General features: G+C 35.0%; 1 protein-coding gene and 1 long non-coding RNA gene across 2 annotated transcripts; one reads left to right on the plus strand and one right to left on the minus strand.

Moving 5' to 3' along the window:
• Positions 1-7,733: 7,733 nt before the first annotated feature.
• Positions 7,734-8,348, plus strand: LOC145075283 (zinc finger BED domain-containing protein DAYSLEEPER-like). The gene has a single exon (XM_079021580.1). It carries the CDS (start codon positions 7,734-7,736, stop codon positions 8,346-8,348), a length of 615 nt encoding a protein of 204 aa, XP_078877706.1.
• Positions 8,349-20,329: 11,981 nt separating this feature from the next.
• Positions 20,330-23,074, minus strand: LOC145074359 (uncharacterized). The gene is made up of 3 exons (XR_013691812.1): positions 22,740-23,074; positions 20,819-22,517; positions 20,330-20,745 (listed from the first exon to the last, which is right to left on the minus strand). It is a non-coding gene; the product is annotated as an uncharacterized LOC145074359 (long non-coding RNA).
• Between the last annotated feature and the right edge of the window lie 791 nt (positions 23,075-23,865).

A 23,865-nucleotide genomic window follows, 5' to 3' on the forward strand; every position in this document is an offset into this window, starting at 1 on the left:
TGTATGATAGTTGTACTTTGGGCTATAATCCCTTATGGATAAGGGGTGGACGGTTTTGGGGCTTTGGATAGACCTAGAATTCGTCCAAGGCTTATCATTAGGGGGATTGGATTGCTTAGGGCCTAAGTTATCCAATTAGGGTTTAAGTGTGAAACCCTAGGAGCCTCATTAGTATAAATAGACCCTAGGGGTCAAGGGAAACCAGTACTCTTGCTTCTGAAGAAACCCTGGCCGACTTCCTACCCTCTCCTCTCTCTCTCTCTCTCTCTAATCATCCTCTTGCTAAGTTGGTGTTTGTAAGCCATTAGAGGAGTGACAATTGTGACTCTAAGCTCCAAGGACAAGAAGATTCAAGCTAGCAACTCAAGGTAATCTTCTAGATCTGTTTTCTTATGTTATTATACTAGATCTATTGATCAAAGTCTTGGATACATTGCATGTTCAATTAGAGAAACCTAGATCCAAGCATTAGGGTTTGCATGTGCACATAGGAATGTTCTTATGGCTCAAACCCATCAGTGGTATCAAAGCCTTGATTGGTTTCTATTGAATTGATGCGTTGGCTGCTTGTTTGTTGATTGCAAAATTCGAATTTTGTCCTTCTGCCTGATGAACTCGGCGAGTTCCATAGTGGACTCGGCGAGTCCATTGTGGTACTCGGCGAGTTCGAGCGTCAGAAAGAGCTAGTTTCGGGATTTCTTGTTGTTTATCTTATGGAAACTTACCTTTATCTTAATGGGTCAATATAAATCCGATTTTAACATATATTTGAGTATATTCTTGACCTAATTAAAGATATTTATCAATTAATTGAATAATAATTTTCTTATGTGATAATTGATTGATTATTTTAATTAAATTGGTAAATTGTTTTGCAAGAAACATTTAAATAAATCAAATAAAGATAATTATGAGATTAAATGGTTAATTTGAATTATTTGTTATTTGATCCCTTATGTTTTGAAAAGTTTAAAACTTGTCCTCAAGTTTTGAAATTTATGTTTTGTGATTAAAAGTTTAATTTAGACAATTTAAATTTCAAACCCTAGAATTTTACAAGTTTAAAATTCAACCCTATACTAATATAATATTACAAGATTAATATGTATATATGTATAATTAAAATGTTGGTCTTATCGTTAGTAGACCTCATTCACGAAGTCAGTCTATAAGGTGGGTATAAGGTTGCGGCCTATAAAATGGCGCTTAATGGGTGTACACTCACACCCACCGCTTGCTTGATCGGTGGAGGGTCGTTAGCCGAACGGGTAGGATAGGGCAACCTCATATCCTCATTAATAAGTATAATGAACACATAAAGTAACTAAACTATTTTCAAAATTCCCAATCCTAGTTACTTTAGGAAAAGTGAATTGATGCAATCCCATGAAATTACACTTTGCACCCTTGCTAAGAAGTTAGTGGAGCGTGTGTGGTTTACCGGCACACTAATTGGTTCTAAGCATAGGTGGCAAAGGGTGATTCATTGTTTATCATAGTTCGGTGGAGCTTGTGTGGTTTACCGGCACATCGAATAGGTGATTGTTACAATGAAGGCACCGTGTAGATTTGCATGGTTATTCACACCCACTTTGTGATCCTCGGCATCATAGTCACAAACGAGAGGGCATATCGAGATTTAAACATGCCATTGAAAAGTTCAATGAATCTCATCGAAACCTAGGAATTCTCAATACATTTAGAACTTAAAGTTAGGTTTTCATGGTGGAGAATTAGTGAATCGTCATTCACTTACCTTCAATTTGTTTGCATGTTGGATTACGGCATCCCTTTTCTAATATGTAAATATTGTTGTTGGATCCTAGCCCTAATTTTTCTTATTGGGTGATAATTAGGGATTCAAATTCTAATATATCTTTGTCCTTTCTATTTGTAGATGTCGAACGCAAACAACGCTGCTGCTAGTTCATTCACATTGATGAGCCTTTGCCAATAAGTGACTTTCGATGGAACGAACTTTAGCGAATGGATAAGATACATTCGCACGATTGCTCGATACGAGGACAAGGAGTATGTCCTTGATGAGAAGCTCGAGAAGATCAATCCATAAATCTCTACTCCAGCTGAAATGACTACTTTTGAGACTCATGAACGTGATGCGACGAAGGTTCATTGCATCATGATAGCCACGATGAACGCCAAATTCCAAAAGTACTATGAGGACATGTATCCGTACGAAATGCACCAAGACTTATTGGAGAGATACCATCAAAACGCGAGGCAGGAATGTTACGAGATCTTCACTAACATGATCTCCGCTAAAATGGGACATGGAGAATCTCTAACCGTGCACCTGCAAAAGATGCAAAGGTATGTCGATCGTCTTCGCAAGTTGAATGTCGACTGTGGGGAAGATTTGGCTATCGACATGGTGCTTCATTCCTTGCCTTCATGTTACAATCAATTTAGGATGACCTACCACATGAACAAAGAAGAGGTCACCCTAAGTAAGCTCCAAGGTCTCCTAAGGGTTGCTGAGAGCAACCTCAAGGACAAGTATGTTGCACCAACTCCCAATCCACCAACTGCTCCTGTTTTGGCAATTGGGCAAGGAAGGGGTAAGAAGAGGAAGGCTCCGTCTAAGAGCTACCGCAAGGGAAAATCCCGAGATGGTTCCTCTTATAGTGGGACCAAAGTTGATCCTGCTAAGCCTAACCCTAACCCAAAGGAGGCAGAGTGCCATCATTGCCATAAAATAGGGCATTGGAAGAGAAGCTGCCCAGAATACCTGCAAGCCATCAGGGAAGGAAAGATCAAGCCGTCTTTCGCAGGTATATATACAATTAAATCTAATGATTCATCTCATGCTATTTCTTGGGTCCTAGATATCGAGTGTGGTTACCACATTTGTTCTAAATTGCAGGGACTAAGAAGAAATAGGGATGTGGAGCGTGGAAGAATAAATCTAATCATGGGGAACAGAAGATCGTCGCCTATGACCAAGATTGGAGTGTATTCTTTAGTGCTTAGTAATGGATTGTGTTTAGATTTGAATAATTGTTGCTACTCGCCAGAAATGGCAAGAAACATCATTTCGTTTCATGGTTTGTTTAGACAAGGATTTAGATTTTCTTTTAATAATGATAATGGTTCAATTTATGCTTATCTAAATGGTGTCTTATATTTTGAAGCAATGCCATGTAATGGAATTTATGAAACTGTTATGATTGTAGATAACCTAGGAAATGATGTTTTGTGCATGGATTCTTCCAATAGTATGGATAAAGCATCCTTGTGTCGTCTTGGACATGTCAACAAGAAGCGCATAGTCCAACTCCAAAAGGATGGAGTGTTGGAGTCATTCGACCTTAGGGAAGATGACACATGCGAATCTCTTTTACTTGGAAAGACGTCCAAGTCACCCTTCACTAGCACATGTGAAAGGGGTGAGGGTTTATTGGACCTCATACATACCTATGTATGTGGACCCTTTAGATCAACCACAAAGGATAAGAACCGCTTCTATGTGACTTTTACGGATGACTATAGTAGATATGGGTATATCTACTTAATCAAGCAAAAGTCAGAAACGTTTGAAAAGTTCAAAGATTTCAAGAATGAAGTGGAGAATCAATTGGGCAGGAAAATCAAGATGCTTCGATCCGATCGAGGAGGAGAGTATCTAAGTCTTGAATTCCACGACTATCTCAAAGAGTGTGGAATAGTTTCACAATTGACGCCACCTAGGACACCGCAGTTGAATGGTGTGGCAGAAAGGCGTAATCGAACCTTGTTAGACATGGTCTGCTCTATGATGAGTCGTGCTTCACTACCTATCTCGTTCTGGGGGTATGCTTTAGAGACTGCCGCCCATATCCTTAACCGAGTCACTACTAAGAAGGTTGCCAAAACACCTCACCAGATGTGGACAGGGAAAGCTCCCTCGTTGGGACATATCAAGGTTTGGGTTTGCGAGGCTTTCGTAAGACGAGATACTCACGACAAGCTCGAACCTTGAAGTGAGCGATGTATTTTCATCAGCTACCCGCAAAAATCCTTTGGATATTTCTTCTATAGACCGAAGGACAATGTTGTCTTCGTTGCGAGGAGAGGAGTTTTCCAAGAGCGATAACTCATAAGCTAAGGAGACAGTGGGAGGCAGATCGAGCTTGAAGAGATTCAAGAGTCGATTGATGAAGGAACCTCTACCGCTGGCGTTCAACCCGAGGAGGAAACTCCGGTTGAACGGATTGACAAGTCCTTACCTCTTAGACGTTCCGAAAGAGTTAGAGTTCAACCCCAGTTTTATGGTTTTCATATTACTACCGAAGGGGACACGTATATTAGTGATGGTACACTAATAAATTTAGATGAACCTAATAGCTATAAGGAATCCATGGCAGGCCCGGAGTTTGCGAAATGGAAGGAGGCAATGGACAGCGAGATCCAATCCATGTATGACAACCAAGTTTGGAATTTGGTTGATAATGTGCCCGGACGTAAGACCGTTGGGTGCAAATGGATCTTCAAGAAGAAGACCGACGTGGATGGAAAGGTACACACATATAAGGCGCGATTGGTTGCGAAGGGCTTTACTCAAACTCCCGGAGTTGACTATGATGAGACCTTCTCACCAGTTGCGAAAATAAAGTCTATTAGGGTGATGCTAGCCATTGCTGCATTTCATGATTATGAGATATGGATGATGGATGTCAAGACCGCTTTCCTTAATGGAAAGTTGGTTGAGGATGTTTACATGGCTCAGCCAGAGGGTTTTGTTGATCTGAAGCATCCCAATAATGTGTGTAAGCTTGAGAAGTCCATTTATGGACTTAAGCAAGCGTCTCGTAGATGGAATCTTTGCTTCGATGAGAAAGTCAAAGAGTTTGGATTTGTACGAAGCGAGGATGAATCATGTGTATATGTCAAAGCCAGTGGAATATAGTTAGCTTCCTCGTTCTATATGTCGATGACATACTGCTCATAGGAAACGACGTCCCGACACTGCAGGAGGTTAAGTCCTGGCTCGGGAAGTGCTTCGCTATGAAGGACCTCGGAGAGGCTTCCTATATTTTGGGAATAAGGATAGTGAGAGAACGAAGTAAGAGTCTAATAGGACTTAGTCAGAACACTTACCTAGATAAAGTACTAAAACATTTAGTATGGAAAACTCGAAGAAGGGAGAATTACCGATACAAAGTAATCCCAAGTTGAGTAAGACTCAAAGTCCGAGTACCGAAGCTGAAATAGCAGAAATGAGCCGAGTACCATACGCTTCCGCAGTTGGATCAATCATGTATGCTATGACTTGCACTCGCCCTGTTGTAGCCTTTGCTTTGAGCATGGTTAGTAGATATCAAGGGAACCCTGGCAGAGCCCATTGGATTGCGGTCAAGAATATCCTTAAGTACCTTCGGAGGACGAAGGAATGGTTTTTAGTCCTCGGGGGGAGTGATGACTTAAAGGTGCGAGGTTATAGTGACGCTAGCTTCCAGACCGACAGGGACAACTACCGTTCGCAGTCGGGCTGGGTCTTTACCCTGAATGGAGGAGCAGTAACTTGGAAAAGTTCCAAGCAAGAAACCGTAGCTGATTCAACGTGCGAATCAGAGTACATTGCAGCGAGCGAAGCGTCGAAGGAGGCAATATGGTTGAAGAACTTCATTGGTGATCTTGGAGTTGTATTTGCCATAAAGGAGCCTATGGAAATTTCCTGTGATAATGAAGGAGCGGTTGCCTTGACCAAGGAACCAAAGGATCATGGTAGATCTCGACATATCGACAGAAAATATCATTTCATTAGACATCGAGTAGAAGGACACCTCGTGGTTAGGAGGATATCATCAGAAGATAACCCAGCAGATCCGCTTACGAAGGGACTGAGTAGGGTTAAGCACTTGCAGCATGCTAGGAGTATTGGGCTGAAGGATGATATTAGGTTAGATTAGATAGTATTAGAAACGTGTAATAGATAAATGTAATTAACATTTGATGATTAAATAAAAGAGTATTATTTAAGAGTAATGTTACTATCTTATGTTAATTGTTTAACTATTGTTTCACTTTGCATGTTTTGACTTCCAGAATAATTGAGTTTATTTAGAATAATCGAATTATTCAAATTGTCCACAATCGTTCATATGTTGGAAGTAGGTATGAATGAAGATTGTCATGAATTGGTGTGTAGATTGTCTAAATGGTATTAGACATAACAAAAGTTTGCTGCAACGTTCATGAGTGCTTATGAACTAGTTTTGAGCATTGGAACAAACCCACGCTTGCTGGAATCACCTTATGGAATGAGATGAAAAGTTTGATCGCAAGACGATAATATCATATGGTATTAAAACCTAGATATATGGTTTGTTATTTGTTAAATGGTTGTACATTGATAATGTGAAACCGCATCAGTAACTTGATGTTATAAAACGCATTGTTGTGTATAGTTGATTAATGAATAAGTAAATGTATATAAGTCGAAGTTTATCTGTTACTTTTATCCTAAGAAGGTAAAAGCGATATCTCGGCCGCTCGATGATTTGATTTGACTTATGTGTCGGGCCCGGTCAGAACTAAATTGATGTGTTCAATTAAGTTCTATGTCGAATAAATTTGAGATCGAGAAACCAACTGCTGGACAATTAATTCCATTAGAATTGTCCGCATGATATCTAAACAGAGGACTGTACGATCCCTTATCTAAAGGACAGATTGATAAGATCAGAGTTTGACAACGTCTTTGAGAGCTACGATTGCTAATCGGATTATACCTGTGAATATAGTTACTAGACTTATCCAAGTAGGAGACTGTTGGAATAGTGTCTAAGGCTGCAACTATATTAGGCAAGTATTTGACCCGATTGTGCATGGTCCTTTTGGGTTGCCTTCACCATAGCAACTTGACAAGATGATTTATAATGAGAGAAGAAATATTATTAATATATTATGAGAATAATATAAGGAATAATAATATTGTTATTTGATTAATATAAGTCATAAATTAATTGGGAATTAATTTGGTGACTTAAAGAGATTAATTAAATAAAGGGGCATAAACTGTCAATTGTATGATAGTTGTACTTTGGGCTATAATCCCTTATGGATAAGGGGTGGACGATTTTGGGGCTTTGGATAGACCTAGAATTCGTCCAAGGCTTATCATTAGGGGGATTGGATTGCTTAGGGCCTAAGTTATCCAATTAGGGTTTAAGTGTGAAACCCTAGGAGCCTCATTAGTATAAATAGACCTTAGGGTCAAGGGAAATCAGTACTCTTGCTTCTGAAGAAACCCTGGCCGACTTCCTCCCATCTCCTCTCTCTCTAATCATCCTCTTGCTAAGTTGGTGTTTGTAAGCCATTAGAGGAGTGACAATTGTGACTCTAAGCTCCAAGGACAAGAAGATTCAAGCTAGCAACTCAAGGTAATCTTCTAGATCTGTTTTCTTATGTTATTATACTAGATCTATTGATCAATGTCTTGGATACATTGCATGTTCAATTAGAGAAACCTAGATCCAAGAATTAGGGTTTGCATGTGCACATAGGAATGTTCTTATGGCTCAAACCCATCAGTTTTTTCATGTAGTTACATCATACATATTTCCATGGATTTTGAAAAATTATCAGTATAGGATTAATGAAAACGATGCTTACATCATACATATTTCCTTACATGTATTTTTAGCTAGATAAGTCATATACATTGTTTGATAAGTCATATACATGATTTCTCACCGATTGTTTGTGTGAACCGTTTTCAGATTTTTGTAATCATGTCTTCAGTAGAACCGAATCAACCTAATGATTCTAACACGGTTAATGATACCGCCAATTCTGCAATTAACTGTAACGAGAAACAAATTAAATTCACATCTCCAATGTGGCGTCATTTCACATATGAAGAAGTCAATGGAACCAAGAAGGCTGTTTGTAAGTATTGTAGAAAGGAAATTACTTATACAACGAAAAATGGAACCAAGGGGATGCATTCTCACCATAAGTCATGCAAGATACGAATTGGGCAAAAGAAAATTGATAATTTTCAGAGTCAATTAACCGGAAAAGGATCTAAGACGGATGAAAGTGGGGGATCAATTTTTGAAACACATGAGTTTAATTATGACGATTCGCGAACCGATCTTGCTAAAATGATCACAAAACATGATTACCCACTTAGAATTGTTGAACATGAAGGCTTTAGAGATTTTTGTCAGGGGCTCCAACCACTTTGTAGGCCTATTTGTAGAAACACAACTAGATCCGATGTCATGAAGTTGTACGGTGAGGAAAAGGCAGGGATGATGCATTTTTTGGAGACTATCCAAGGTAGGATTGCAATAACTACCGATATGTGGACTGCCAACTACCAAAAAAAAAAGAATACATGACAATGACAACCCATTTCATTGATGATTCTTGGCAACTAAAAAGTCGTCTTTTGAGGTAATACTTAATTTATATTAATTTCTTTAATCTATCAGTATGCATTCTTTAATTAAATTGAATTTATTTTGTTAACTGGTAGGTTTATATATGTGCCATGTCCCCATACTACTAAGAAACTAACTAATGTGTTGATGAATAGTTTGATGGACTGGAACATAGATAAAAAATTATCAACTTTAACTGTTGATAATTGTTCAACAAATAATTACATGATAGATTTGATGGTAGACAAACTACCTTTTGAAAGCTTGATTTTGGGTAGAAGCTTGTTTCATATGCGATGTGTTGCACATATTTTGAATTTAATTGTGAGGAGTGGGTTGGATGTTTTTGGACATGGGATTGAGAAAGTGTATAACAGTTGTAGTTTTTGGACAGCCACACCAAAAAGACTTGATACATTTCAAAAAAATGCAAAGTGTGAGAATGTTTCTTGTGAAAAAATCCTAGTTGTTGATTGTAAAACACGATCGAATTCTACGTATTTAATGCTTTCCACAACTTTGAAATACAAGAAGGTGTTTTATCGATTACAACAACGTGAGCCCCAATATAAGAATGCACCTGATGAGAAAGAGTGGGCTTTGGCAAGTGAGCTTTGTGACAGACTAAAAATCTTTTATAATGTCACAGAAATATTTTCGGGAACAAAATATCCAACAACCAACATTTTTCCCCAAAATATGTGAAATAAAGATTGCTCTAAAGAAATGGGATACATCTAGTTTCGTTGAAATCAGCGAAATGTCCGAAAATATGATTACAAAGTTTGATGAGTATTGGAAAGAAAGTCAAGGGGTGTTGTCTATGGCGATGATATTGGATCCAAGGTTTAAGATGAAGCTCCTAGAGTATTTGTTTTTCCTATTATCTATGGAGTAGATAATGCAAACGATGAAATTCAGAAAGTGCGTCAAATTTGTGAAGATATATATCTACGATATGTGTCAAGTGTTATGAGTCAAGCAAGTAATGATGATATTACTAGTAAGCCCACTTCTAGTCGAGATGCAGCTCCCGCAAGTGACATGGACTCATTAGATGCTTTCTTTTCATGGAATTCTTCTACTAGTGAAGTTTTTGTAAAAAATGAATTAGGAAGGTACTTAGAGGAAGACACTTTACCCCGGATTCATGAGTTTGATGTGTTAGGTTGGTAGAAGTTAAATGGGGTTAAGTATCCTACATTGTGTTTGCTTGCAAAAGACATATTAGCCATTCCTATCTCCATTGTTGCTTTAGAGTCTTCTTTTTCTACAAGTGGTAGAATCGTTGGTCCATATAGTAGTATACTTCTTCCATCAACAATTGAAGCTATCATATGCACTCAAAATTGGCTATGGGCGGGTAAAAAATGTATGTATGAATTTGCTTGAACCATTGTTTTTTAATTCATTTTAATATATTATGCTTATTACCTTTATTTATTTTTTCTTTGTTAGGTTGTGTTATTGATGGTGATGATGTACATTCAGATGAAGACGACGAGGGACTTGAGGTAAGATTGTTCAATTTGTCGTTTTGTATTGAATAAACTAATATAATAATTTATTTTATTATTATTTTTGTTATTTATTTAGGGAGGGTATTCGAATGTCGGTGAATGAAGAGTTGAAGGAAATTAATGGATACTGAAGATGTAGTGAATTGGTGTTTTATATTTGTAATTTTGGATTTGGTGTATTTTGCATTTGTAATGTTGGATTTGTCTTCGCAAGATTGTTGGATTTGTCTTTGTAAGATTGTAAGATTGTAAGATTGTTGTAATTGTTGGATTTTTAATTTTTTAGTTTCTAAAAGATTATGTTTTAAGCTTTTAAAATTACTAAAAATAGTATTTTTTTTTTCCAAAAACAAAGCAATGTTTTAGCAAAAAAAATCCAATTTTAAGTCGGGGCCCGGGGGAACCGAGGGAACAGGGGCGGGACTGGGGGTTGTGTAAACAGGGGATCCGAGGGAGGGAGTGGGAGCGGGGGCAACAACTATTTTTGGGGGAGGGGGCGAAGGCACCTATTACCACTCCTGTTTGCCCCCGTTGACATCCCTATGTGCTGAAGGCCGACATACCCTGGGCGAATTGGATAGACTGCAGACCCGAGAGGGCATACTAGTCAGGCCGAAGGCCCAGCGAGCAGTCCGGATAGGCTGAAGGCCCTAAGAGGCGGTCCAGACGTGCCAATGGCTCGGAGAGCGGTCCAGATAGACTGATGGCCCTGCGAGGCAGTCCAGTCAGGTTGATGGCTAATTATGCATGTTGTTTGTTTATATGATCTGATTATGATTGTATGGAATTTGTATTTGGGGGGAAGTGTAACATCCCGAATCCTAGGTATAATATTTATATATTTATTTTTGGTGTTTACCGAGCGAATCGACGAGTTGTGCGCCCAACTCGTCGAGTAGAGTTGAATTGGTCACGTGGGTTTAATGACCGACTCGGCGAATCAGAGAGCCAACACGCCGAGTTGGCACTGTGTGAGGAAACCCTAAATCCTCGGGTTTGTGACCTATTTAAAGGGCCTTAAGCCCTCATTTTCGCCTCATCAGTTACCTTACACCCTTGAGAGAAACCCTAATTGTCCACTTGAGCTAAAGAGTGAAAGATGAGCTAATCTTGTGGTTATTAGTGCACTTTTGGAAAGAGAAGGGGAGAGTATCAAAGCTTTGATCAAGAGGAGGCTTTGGATCTAGAGGTTCATCAAAGTTTTGTTTCAATTGGAGGTAAAAAGATGCTAAATTGATCATTTCCTTATGAGATATTGGTTTAGGGAGTTTCTAGGGTTTTCTCCCATCCCTTTTGTGTCATTTGAGTCCTTTGAGCATGATTTGAGGTTGAAACCTCATATATCGAGTGTAGGAGGTATTGTGAATCCAAAGACTCGGACTTTATTGAGCTAGAGATAAGATCTTGTGCATCTAACCCTTGTTGGAGATTGAGTTGGCATTATGGAGCAAATATGTCATGCATGAACGTAAAGATCGAAGCTTTACGTCATAATCGAGCCTTAGGAAGTCATATATGGGGTATGGGGCATGGGTTCTGCCTTAAAGCATCTGAATGAGAATTTGACTTAAGGGACTCGACGAGTCAATGAGCTAACTCAACGAGTCGGCTAGAGTTTTTCCCGATGAGTCTGGACACGAGTAACTCAGCGAGTTAATGAGACAACTCGACGAGTTAAGTGAGATTTTCTCGATATTTCAGAGGAAACGGGGGGACTCGACGAGTCACATAGATGCAATCAACGAATCGGGTCAACATGGACTGTTGACTCGAGTGTTGACTTTTGTTGGCTTTAGAGTTTGGTCAAGACAAGGATTACGGGGACCATGGAGGGGTAAAATGGTCTTTCAACCATTCCAAGAGTTAGAGAGAGAGAGAGAGAGAGAGAGAGAGAGAAATAACCTTTCGTTTATTAGAGTTGTGAATAAAGTATTAATTAGAGATAATTATCCTATGTGTTAAGCGGAGGCTAATTTGGAGATTTGTGTATGAGATTATTTGCTTGCTTACGAGGTGAGTCTTCTCACTATACTTACCATGAGTGGTATCTTTGTGTGACCGAGATGTCTTATGTGCTTTACCTGTGTATTGTGATATTCTGCATTATGTCTTTGTGATTTATGTTGAGTATTATTATTATAAGCTTATTGAGTTAGGACCGGAGGGTCCACCCGAGTTGTGGGACTGGAGGGTCTCAACTGAGACACATTGACCGGAGAGTCGTATTGAGTTAGCCTCGAGTGGTTAATGTGATGTGTGTGGTATTTTGGGGAACTCACTAAGCTTCGTGCTTACCGTGTTATGTGATATGTGTTTCAGGTACTTTTCAGGGTATCGGGAAGGCCCCGACTCGATTGTACACACGAGAGAAAGAGTTATGTTCTGAGGATCGTGGATTTTTAACCAAACATTTATGGTGTTGTGTTTTGATGATTTGACACTCTTGGGATTTGGTGAAATGTGTTTATGAGAATTAAGATATTTTAAAAATGAAAATTTTGTTTGAAAATTTACGGTGTTAGAGGAACTCACTAAGCTTTGGGCTTACAGTTGTTGATTTTGTTTCAGGTACTTCCGATGATCGCAGAAAAACGAAGGCGTGATCGTACACCTCCTTATGTTTTCATGATTTGATTGTGGATTACTCTGACACTAAACCATTTCGAAAACAAGTTTTGTAATAATTGTTGGTTTTTGAATATTTTCAAAAAGTTTAAATTTTGCATGATTTTTTATGGGTGTTACACCTTCTCTACTTCGGTCTTCAATGCTACTAATTCAGCTTTCATTCCCTCCACCACTTTCATTGGAGGCATTTGTACAGGTTTTACATCCAACCATTTCCAATATTTGCATTTACCCTTCAACACAGATAACTCATAAGGAGATTTCAAATCAGGAAAAATAAATCAGGAAAAGGTGGAAGATTCAAGTGAAATAGCTTACCTCATTGCACACCATGAAATGCCTCCCTGAATTCTTTGGTGTTGTTGATGTTAGAATACGTGCATGGATCCTACAATCACAAATTTTTGGATCGTTCACTGTTGATTTCTTACTTGATCGATTGAGGGACGATGAGAAGTTGTAGGAGGAAGCCATCGGGGTATTAGGGCACAATAAAGGAACCACATACGCCCCTCTTTTAATAAAATTAGCCCTAAATGCCACGTAGGATCAAACTGACACGAAGGATTGATAAATCCTTTGCAACCGGCAAAAAGCAGTCGGAAGGGGAAAATCTACACGAATCAACAAGTTAAATGGCTATTTGAGCACAAAAAAAAAACTTTAGTGATCAAATGTTACCAAAAACAATAGTATGTTATCCTCTCAAGTCATTATCCCATTTTGATATTAGGAAATTGAATAACTAATAATTATAGTTGAACTTTTTTAAAATAATAATTATTCTTTTTCAGTTTTTAAAAAATACAACTTATTCTAAAGGCTTCATTTCGGATTTGATCTTTAAAATTTGAATTTATTTTTTGGTACTTTTCCATATTTTTTTCAAAAAAAAATCTTTCTATTTAAGTCGGAAATTTCCAATTTAAATTGTTTAATATCACAAATTTTCAATAAAATATCTAACTTCATGTCATAATATCATATATAGTTCAGGGTTTTTATATTTGTGTAACTTTTTGTTAGATTAAAGTAAAAAAATAATTTTTTTTCACGAAATTTCCGAATTGTTCATCAGATTACAAATTTGTTTTTAAATTCTTGAGTTTTTTTAGAAACTCCAAAATTTCAGTACCGAAACAATAATTCGGTCCATAATGTTGAAATGTTAGTCCAAAATGTAACTTTTTGTTAGAAAATAATATTTTTTCTCATTTCAGAATACGTATTCCGTACTAAATTGTTATTTTTGTTAAAAATAAATTTATTTGTGTATTATCTTCAAATACAAATTAAATTATGGTTAAAATACTTAATTTCCTTATTGATAGTCACTTGTTTTATTGTCTTAACTTGATTTATTTTAGTTAAGTTTATTATAATTAAACATCTAGTTTTTGTGGAATTGGCCTAAAAAGAAAACGTCGAAGATTTCGTTTTCCCCGTTTTGCTTTCAAACTTGTCATCTGCAATACTTGGTTCTAAGAATGCCTGCGCGTTGCGCAGAAGCATCTATATAATTGAAATTTTTACATGTTTTTTTAAATATAACAATAATGTTATGGTTAAATTTGATATAATAAATCTTATACTATAGAGATATAATATATTGATTATTTTGAAGAGTAAATTACACGAACGGTCCCTATGGTTTGGGGTGATTTGCGTGCTTGGTCCCTAACTTATTTTTTTTAATTCGGAAGGTCCCTACTATTTGTTTTTGTTATGTGCTTTGTCCCTACTGTTTGTTTTTGTTACATGTTTGATCTATGTCTTATCTAAAAAGACTATTATTTAAATAGAAAAAAAATTATGGGATAGGTAATGTAAGGTGAATGGGTGGGATTGGGGTGTGTTTATTTAAATAAATTAGAAAATAAAAGGGAAAAAATAGTCTTTTAGATAAGGGAAAAAATAGTCTTTTAGATAAGATAGGGACCAAGTGCGTAACAAAAACAAATAGTAGGGACCTTCCGAGTTAAAAAAAAAAATAAGTCAACGACCAAACATGAAAATTACTCTAAACCATAGGGACCATGCATGTAATTTACTCTTTTTTGAATAATATGATAATATATACGTCTATTAAAACTGCATAATCTCAATCTTTTGAATGACCTCTACTTGCGAGTTACTCATGAATAAAACAAAATATAAAATAAATTAATGTTATTTATAGTTGTAGTTATTATTAATTAATTTTTTAAAATTTATTTGTTTAAATTTTTAATTTCTATCATTGTAATTATTTAAAACATCAAACAAATTTTTTTGGTTTTAAAGGTAACAATATAATCATTTATATAGAGTTATTTTTAACTATTGTTATTGTAAGTTACTTTGAGCTAATTATTTGAAAACTTTTAACGATTATAAAAATATTTTTATGAAATATTTTAGTTAAATTGATATTACAATTTAGTTTTTACATTCAGCACTACAATTTATCATTTTTAACTATTCACAAAATATTCTTTGGGTTTTTTAAGTGTACCTGAAATTTATATTGAAATTGACCATGTAATGTTATATTTAAATTAACAATTTAAGTATTTTGTCAATACTGTTCAAAAGTTATGGCTTTAAATTGATAATGGTTTACATACAACAACATATTCAATCTAATAAATTAAGTATAATACGTTAAAAGTTAAAAACATAACTTTATAAGTAGAAGTAAAAATATTATTTTAATATTAAAATTTAGTTTATTTATAATTACACTTTAGGTTTGATACTTATTTAACCTTATTCACCAACTTATAATCATCATTAGAAAGACACTACAATTTATCACTTTTAACTATTTACAAAATATTCTTTAGGTTGTTTAAGCTAAACAAAAATTTATATTTAAGTTGATCCTGTAAGATTATATTTAAATTAACAATTTAAGTATTTTATACAAATTGTTCAAAAGTTGTAGCTTTAAAATGATAATGGTTTACATACAACAACATATTAGATCTAATAAATCAAGTATAATATGTTAAAAGTTGAAAACATAACTTCATAAGTAGAAGAAAATATATTCTTTTAATATTAAAATTTAGTTTATATATGATTACACTTTAGGTTTTATATTTATTTAACCTTATTAACCAACTTATAATCATTATTAGAAAGAAATTGAAAAGTTAAGGGAGTTTCAAATGAATGTGGTGAAAGAAAAAAATGTTAGATTTATAAGTATATAACGATATATATATATATATATATATATATATATATATATATATATATATATATATATATATATATTAGCCGTTTACCTGCGTCAAGCGTCGGGCGGCAAAGAGTTTCTTTCGAAAGTTAGTTTTAATGTGATGATTGTGTGATGTGTTAGACATGAGCTATTCATTGCGGCCTTTTGGTAAACCATTTTGTGTGGAATAATTCATTTTAACAGATAGTTTCTAGCTAGGTGCATAGTCATACAATATGGAAGAAGTTGAGTATACATATGGAATTTCATCTAATAGTTCATACTTGATTTTACAATATATAAATTACAACAATCTGCAATCATGTAGTGTTTTACATTTATAACATGTCCAATATAAACTACATCAATCTGCAATCATGTTGCTTCATCTGCTAGCCCTGCATTAAACGGCAAATGAGCATATAAGATACATATTTGAAGAAATTGTAAAATAATAAGTTGTTGATTGTACCTTGTTAATCACATAAAACTTCTTTGTACACAACGTTTGATGTGTAGATTCCATCATTATCAAACATTTTTACGGCTTCACTAATACATTAGTATTGACATGTGATATTCCTCTGGACAACGCCACATAAAGTTGGCCATGTCAGAATATCGATTCTGGTAGATAAACACCTACGTTTGGAATTGTTTGTCCTTGAACTTTATTGATTGTCATAGAGAAACTAAGCTGAATTGGAAATTACTTTCTCTTTAGTTTGAATGAGAACATCTCATCGTCAGTCGGACATAGAGGAATTCTTGGTAAAAACACTCTTTTTCCAACATGTTGACCAGCTGCTATCTCTACATCAATGACATTTTGTTGGAAAGCTCGACATATCAATCTGGTGTCATTAGATAACCCATTTGAGGGATCGATATTTCGCAAAAGTATTACTAGGCACCCAGTTTTTAACCGAAGATAATGAGGGGGTATACCAAAATTAATCACATTATTATAATATTTTAATTAAGATAATATAAGACTAAAAATAATAACATTAATAAATTGATATCATACCATAAATACTACACATTAACAAATATACTAAAATAATTTAAATATCAATTTAACAACTGTCATAATCCATACCAAAAATATTTTAAATCATACCAAAAATAATTAAAAATATTTCTTGCAATTTACCCTTTAAATAATACACATCCAAACCACATACCTCGACCATAAGAAGCATGTCATAGAGGGTCCCACTTCCTTTACACAAGACTTCATCAAGAGACATTGGTATTATAGTTGCAAGGGAGAAAATGAAGGGATGAAAATAAGTATACAAGTAGTATGTAGACACAACATTAGATACTGAATATGAAGCCATTATTTGAAATAAGTCAAGTTTTTTTCCCCAAAAATGGAACATATAAGAATCATTCTAAATAATTAAATATATACCATAGAAATAAGATTATTTCTACAGATGTATACCTATGGTTTTTCCATTGCAAAACGAACCATATCTTTAGGATTTACCTCCAATGGATCATAGCCCAAATTGCAGCATAGTGAGGCCTATTATTTTATAAAATGACCAATTTCAGTAACTTAAGAGTGATAAACTAAAATTTAATCTTAAGGCACTAAAAAGAAGAAAAAAAGAAGAGTAAACTGTATTTTTTGGTCCCTGTGATTACTTAATTTTCTTTGGTTTTAGTCATTTTTTTTGTTATTTTTCAAGTTTCATTCGGTTTTGGTTACTCTCACTCACACTATGAATTCAAATCCATTAAGCCTTTTCATCTGCTTTGCATACAAGGGCTATTTGGTCATTTCTTTTTCTCTATTTAACACATTGCCACCACTTTTATTCATCAAAACTCAGTAGTAGGCTTTCACATATATAAATATGTATGGGATTATGAAAGACGATTTCATATTTGATTTTTTGAAACACGATCGCATAAATATGTATATTTTTTTAGGATTTCAGATATATTTGTAATGATTTTAAAGAAGGCTTTCGCATTTATAAAATAAAAAAGTATATTAATATTTTCAATAGTTACATATTAACCAAAATTTTAATCTCTCTTTTAAAATATTTCCCATTACGTAAATCATTGAGATAAAATTCAAAATTTAATTTTTAATCCATCAACATGCTTTATTAAAAATAATTATTTTAATCCGTTTGTGTGATGGGTTTGATACAAAAAGAAAATGAAGTTAAAGATATGTAGCTTTTTAAGAAAAATGAAGCTAAAGAGGAGTAAAATATCATTGTCATTTTTTTCGTACTGGATTTAGAAAGAAAACATATAAGGTGCAAATTTATTTTTAAGAAATTTATCTTAACCAATTTGACACTTACAGTTTTAGTGAAAAACAGTAACATTCACCACCGTTTGGTCTTAAAGTTAGATTTATTAGACTGACCACACCATATGCAAAGAATCACTTGAAGATATGTTAAAACGTCCCTTTTTGCTTAACAAAAGACCAACTTTAAGTATACTACCTTTCTTGAATTGTTAACTTATTGTTACAAGTCAAATGTGTCCATCATCCTTAAGTTTAGGGACCTTTGCTTTAAATAGGAAAAGAATAATGCTTTAAGCCATGTATTAAAGGACTTATGCTATTTCTAACATTTAGCTTGAATAATCAACTTGTATTTTCTAGTTTGTTCTAGTTTGGTTACTATGACGACTTGTATTTTACGCAGTGAAGTTATAACATGAATAAACTGAGGTTATGTGATTTCATAAAATCGGATAATTCAAATCATAAAAAAAATATTTCATTTGAGCATATAACTCAAAATTCAAAAAACCAACTATCTCGATAAAAGCACGAACCTTGCTACCTTGAAGCATTGAATTCGAGTTAATGCATAGTTTGCATCTCCATTCTTTTCGAACGACCAATATTGACCAAAAAATTGATCATTACTTTGATTAAAGTTTGGCTACAAACCATTATATGTGATTGACAAGGATCATAACATCATATTTTTTACCATTACCTTTGATTATTATTTTTTTGGTTTTGTTTTGAAGAATGTGGTAAATTTACGGTTAACGGAAATAATACCAAGAATTCATAAAGCCTAAGATGATTATCCGATTAGATTCTATGTTTGTCTTATAAAGATCTAACAAATACATCTAAGTGATTACCGCACCATAAACTTTATTTCATATCATAATATCAAAAAATCATTACAAATTTTTTTAAGGAAAAATCAATGTCTCTTTGACGCTTCACGGTTAATTATTTTTAACTGTGAAGGATAGATACGTATATACTTTGTGTGTTCATTGTGATATGACAAGTTTTCAAAGGGAATTTGTTCACAACAGATTTGAAGTGATGTTAATCAATAAAGTCAATATTTTTGTTTGATGTGTAATTATTTAGATTTCGATTCACATTTGTGGGACGACTGGTTTTGATATTATCATTTGCATTTCAAATAACATAATAATATTTTGAACTGATAAAGGAAAAATGATATTCCGAACCAAAAGTGAATTCAAAGTCAGCAACTCCAGACTCAAGTAAATATGATTATTAATTCGGACGCTAAATGTATCAAAGTACTTCGGACCATTCATGAACAAAAATATATTGAACTGATAACCAAACAAACAAGCATGATGCAAACAACCAAATATAAACCTCATCCTATATGCAATTTTTAGAAAACAATATTGATATGGTTATAGCAAATGCCATGTAGTAAAGTAGAAAATCAAGAGTAGTTGCAGTATCTGAAATCGTGTTCTGTGTCCAAAAAGAAAAATTGTTTAAAATATTGAATACTGTTCTTGAAGAGGGAAACATGAAACACAAATGCAAGATCAAAGAAAGCCACCAATCACCATGTCCTATGCAACCCCACACAAAGAAAAAACAGTTATTTACTTACATGATGATATTATAGAAGTAGTTGATGGAGTTCATTTACATACATGATGAAACCAACGAAGGTACTTAAGTCATGGTTGTGAACTGCTACATGTCTCGCCCAAAACCAGCCCTAAAGCTACAAATGCTACCACACACGTATTATGGTATACCCTAACCATCCTAAATCATAGCCACCATGGACTTTGAAATCTTGGATTAAGGAAAAGGTTAAAAGATGAACTACAATAGTGACACAAACGTATTATACAAAAAAAAAAGTAAACTACAATAATAAATGAAATTAATTAATATACATTGCTACTTTTGCATATAGTCGTAAGTATGTTACCACAAAACACATATAGACGAACGTAAGGTTTCATAAATGAGAATGCAATTTCTTTTTTTTCCAACTAAGATACATTTAGTTCACTGATTTTTACAATTTCAGTGCCAAAAAAAGTTTCTATTAGTCCTTGTTTTTTAGGTTTCTTTTAAAAAGTTTCTATCTAACAGTATAGCTATTAAAACTTTCAAATGAAAATTTTGCCCATGGAAAGTTGAAAGAAGTACACCACAGGAACCATATTTGGTAATAATGTATTATCCTTATATTTTGCTTTAAACTTTCAAAAAGTAAAACCATTTTTAACAATGTTATAAATTTTTATTCAAGGATAAATGAAAATTACAAATTTAGTCCTTGTGGTATATTGTTCATTTTAAGTTTTTGTCCAAGGGCAATATGGTCAATATCAAATTTTGACAGCTAAATTATTATCTACAACTGTTAATGTCAAACTAAGTCAGCACTTGAAATTCAAAAAGATAACCATGGAAGAATATAGTCAAACGCAATAAAAACCTTGAAAGATGTACCATAGGTTTGTTTATCTAACATAAGCTTCATTGTAAGCCCCAAATCACATGGTTGAACAACATAACCTTGTAACATAAGCATTGAACATATCTTTCATCTATAGAATCATATACATTTAACAGTCAAGCTCAAAGAAAGGGCGGCAAAAAATTTGACCAAATTAAGCCTGTAACATAAGTACCAGTACCAGAACCTTACTGTAAAGTTGATGTTCACCCCCACCCAACACCTTGAGGCGACCTTGGCTTCAAATATAAAAATTTATCAAAGGTAGAATTACGTAGTACCAACAAAAAAAAGAGAATGATTTCATATTACCTTTCAATTCTCTCAACCACTTATAAAAGATGACTGATTTCCATATTGCCCTTGACCCATTTCTCATTCTTTCTTGCAATTGCCATTAACTTGCCTTTATTTTTAAAGCATCAGAGATTCATGGTTATGAAGCTGAAATAAAAAGAAAACATAACTTGATTTCGCATAAACATCATACAAACTACATACACACATACTTTTCCAAAAGTTCACACAAATAGAGCATATAAATTACACAAACAACACACATAATTTACCAAGCTAACCATTTTAAATAACCAAATAAATTCCCATAAATCCGATTAGTTAAAAACTAAAAAAAGGAGGTTGTGAAATAGAAGATTTAACCGAATCTTGGCTGCAAAACAAAATGTCAACCATAATTGCAATTGACAAAAATTAGCAACAAATGACAAATTAATATGCAAAAATAACAAAAAAAACATAGTTAACATACTTTAAATCAAAGGCCTTAATACACACCTCATCCATTTTTATGTTTAAATTTGCTTATATAAACCTGGGCAAAATCAATCAGAAATTAGAAAAAGAAAAATGAAATAGATGACTTATTGAAAAAGAAAATTTCCTAACTATCTGTTTTTTGTTTAGATCTAGGTGTTTGTGGATCCAGTCCCTGTACACAAATCTCTTGGTTGAGTTCTTTGAACTTGTAAAGCCAACACAATAGAGAAACATGGTAAAAACCTTTTTAGGACAAACCTCATATAATAAAGCATTCATCCAAGATATTTATATGATAAAAATACAAAAAGTTAAAAACAATCAAATCAATTACAAGTAAGCATTAGAATAAAAATCTGTTAAGATAAGGCCTTCACCCTATCCTGTCTAAAAATCGCCTGCCTGATCCATTTTTTATGCATATTGATATGCACATTGATAAAGCCTCTATTAAAAAATGGAAATGGGGTTTCCAAACCTAAAGTGTATGTAGATCAAGATACACATGAAGTTCTAACAACCTTAAATGGTTAGCCCCAACACCTTCACAAGTTCTGATATCAAATTTTCGATCCATTCATCTTCAATGACCAATAATACGGTTTTTGTAGCCTTCTTTTCAAGATTTTAGACATCGTAGGGAAGCTTCAGCAAGAAGCCTTCTGCATACATAATAAAATTAAGAATGGGATTTACCATTCAATTTTCTGGTGTCAAACTTCAAGGGAAAAAGAACCATATAGAGTTTCAGGTGGGCTAATGGTCGATTTTTAGTGAGTAGAAGAGTAGGGTAAGGAAGTGAGGAAATAGAAAGGAAGGTTTTCTGAGATAGAGGAAGAAGATCAGGTTCATTGATGGAGAGTAAGGTTTTGTACCATTCCAAGAACCACCACATCCATAAGAAGATCCAAAAAAAATCAATTTAGTTTGAAATCAAAGTGTGTCTAGGTAAAAACATGTTACCTGGATGTGGAGAAATGAAAACACTTTGTTGACATATCTGCAACAATGAAAATCTAAGCTTGCTTCTGTTAAAAGTAAACCAACTTGCTGATGGATTTGTCAAGTGCATAGTTTAATGAAAGCTTCAACTTGCAAAAACGAATTGTGCATCATACAATCTCAATAGCATATATAATCTACACACGCAACTTCTAACATCGATCCAGAGTCTGCGTTTGAGTCAATATTTGTCCAACAGGCCATTTCAGCTCATCTTCGTCATCTTCTTCACCTAAAACCATAAAATTATCTATCAATTTTCGGTATAAATAAGTAAATAACCATAAAACGATACCAAGTTCAACGAAAACCTAAAAATCAACCTAAACTAAATCAAATTCAAGATTCAAAAAAAAACCCAAAATTTTCTTTTAACAGTTTTATGAAAAAACCCATATGAGTTTCTTTATCCAAAATCGATATATAGATTGTTTTTCAATAGTCACATACTCACATACAAAGATTTATCATAACAAAGTGAACCATGATGAACTTAAACATCTGGCGGGTTAGTTATGTGCTGACTAGCCTTCAATCATTGCATAAATTTGGTAATATTTTTCTTCACAAAGCCTTTCATATATAGAAACCATACACAAAATTCGTGAAACTCGGTGGTTGTTTTTAGGGCTAGGGTTTTCTTGGAGAAACAGTGGGAGATAGAGAGAAAAGCAAACTTTTGTATGGGTCGTAAGAGGTGAGGGAATGTGGTGACGGTTAGTGGCAGTGGAAGCAAGAGAAGAGAGTTTCTTGATGGTGGAACGGGGAGGGGGCGTTGAGAGTGGCGGAGGCGGATTGGTTTCTAAGAAAGTGCGAAAATGGGTAGAAAAACTCGTGTAACATCTGGATTTCTAGGTACATTATTGATGGAACCTTGTCCTGGATGAGACCTTGCTTCTGACTCTGGGGTGAGATCTTCTTGGTTGCCTGATTATAACTGCAAGATCACAAAGAACAAGGGCCGTCAGCCGCTTCCCGGGAGGGGTTCCCGGGAGAACGCTCCGACGGTCAAGTTAGGATGACTTTAGGGTTTGTGTTTGTTCTCTCAGGATTGGTTAGAGAGCTTACCCCGCTGGTCTTGTGTGCACATCCTTTTATACCTAGCGCTCCTGCCTGGTCCGTACCATACAGGATCACTTTTTGAGGAGACAAGGTCAGAGGCGCTGATTGGAGGGTCGTGCGCCCTCAACCGCTAGAGCGCCCTCATTGGCTCCGATGGTAATGCTCTGATCCTGCCCTTTGTCTCCTGACCGTATCTTTTGTCTTGGAGAAAGGAGCATTACTTGGCGGGCGCGAGCCTTCCGCCTGTCCGTTTCGCTCCCGGGGGCGCCAGTGGACGCTGAGCCTGCTGGGCTGAGCCTGGCTGGTGTGCCCGGCTCTAGGGCTTGGACGCGGTTCTGCTGTGCTGCCCTAGGCACACCATCAAGTCCCCCAGTCCAGTAGTCATAGAGTTGCAGCGCTAGTTACGGCATTCTGGACTTAACTGATTGACACGTGTCCATCGTTACTCCGCTCTTTATGGCGACGTGACCGCACTTGACTGCTAACGGTTACGTCAGCGTGTCAGGCATTTGAATGTT

This window comes from Lactuca serriola, chromosome 9 (assembly GCF_051521515.1).
Source record: "Lactuca serriola cultivar US96UC23 chromosome 9, Lser_US96UC23_V15, whole genome shotgun sequence".
Taxonomy (NCBI): Eukaryota; Viridiplantae; Streptophyta; class Magnoliopsida; order Asterales; family Asteraceae; genus Lactuca; species Lactuca serriola.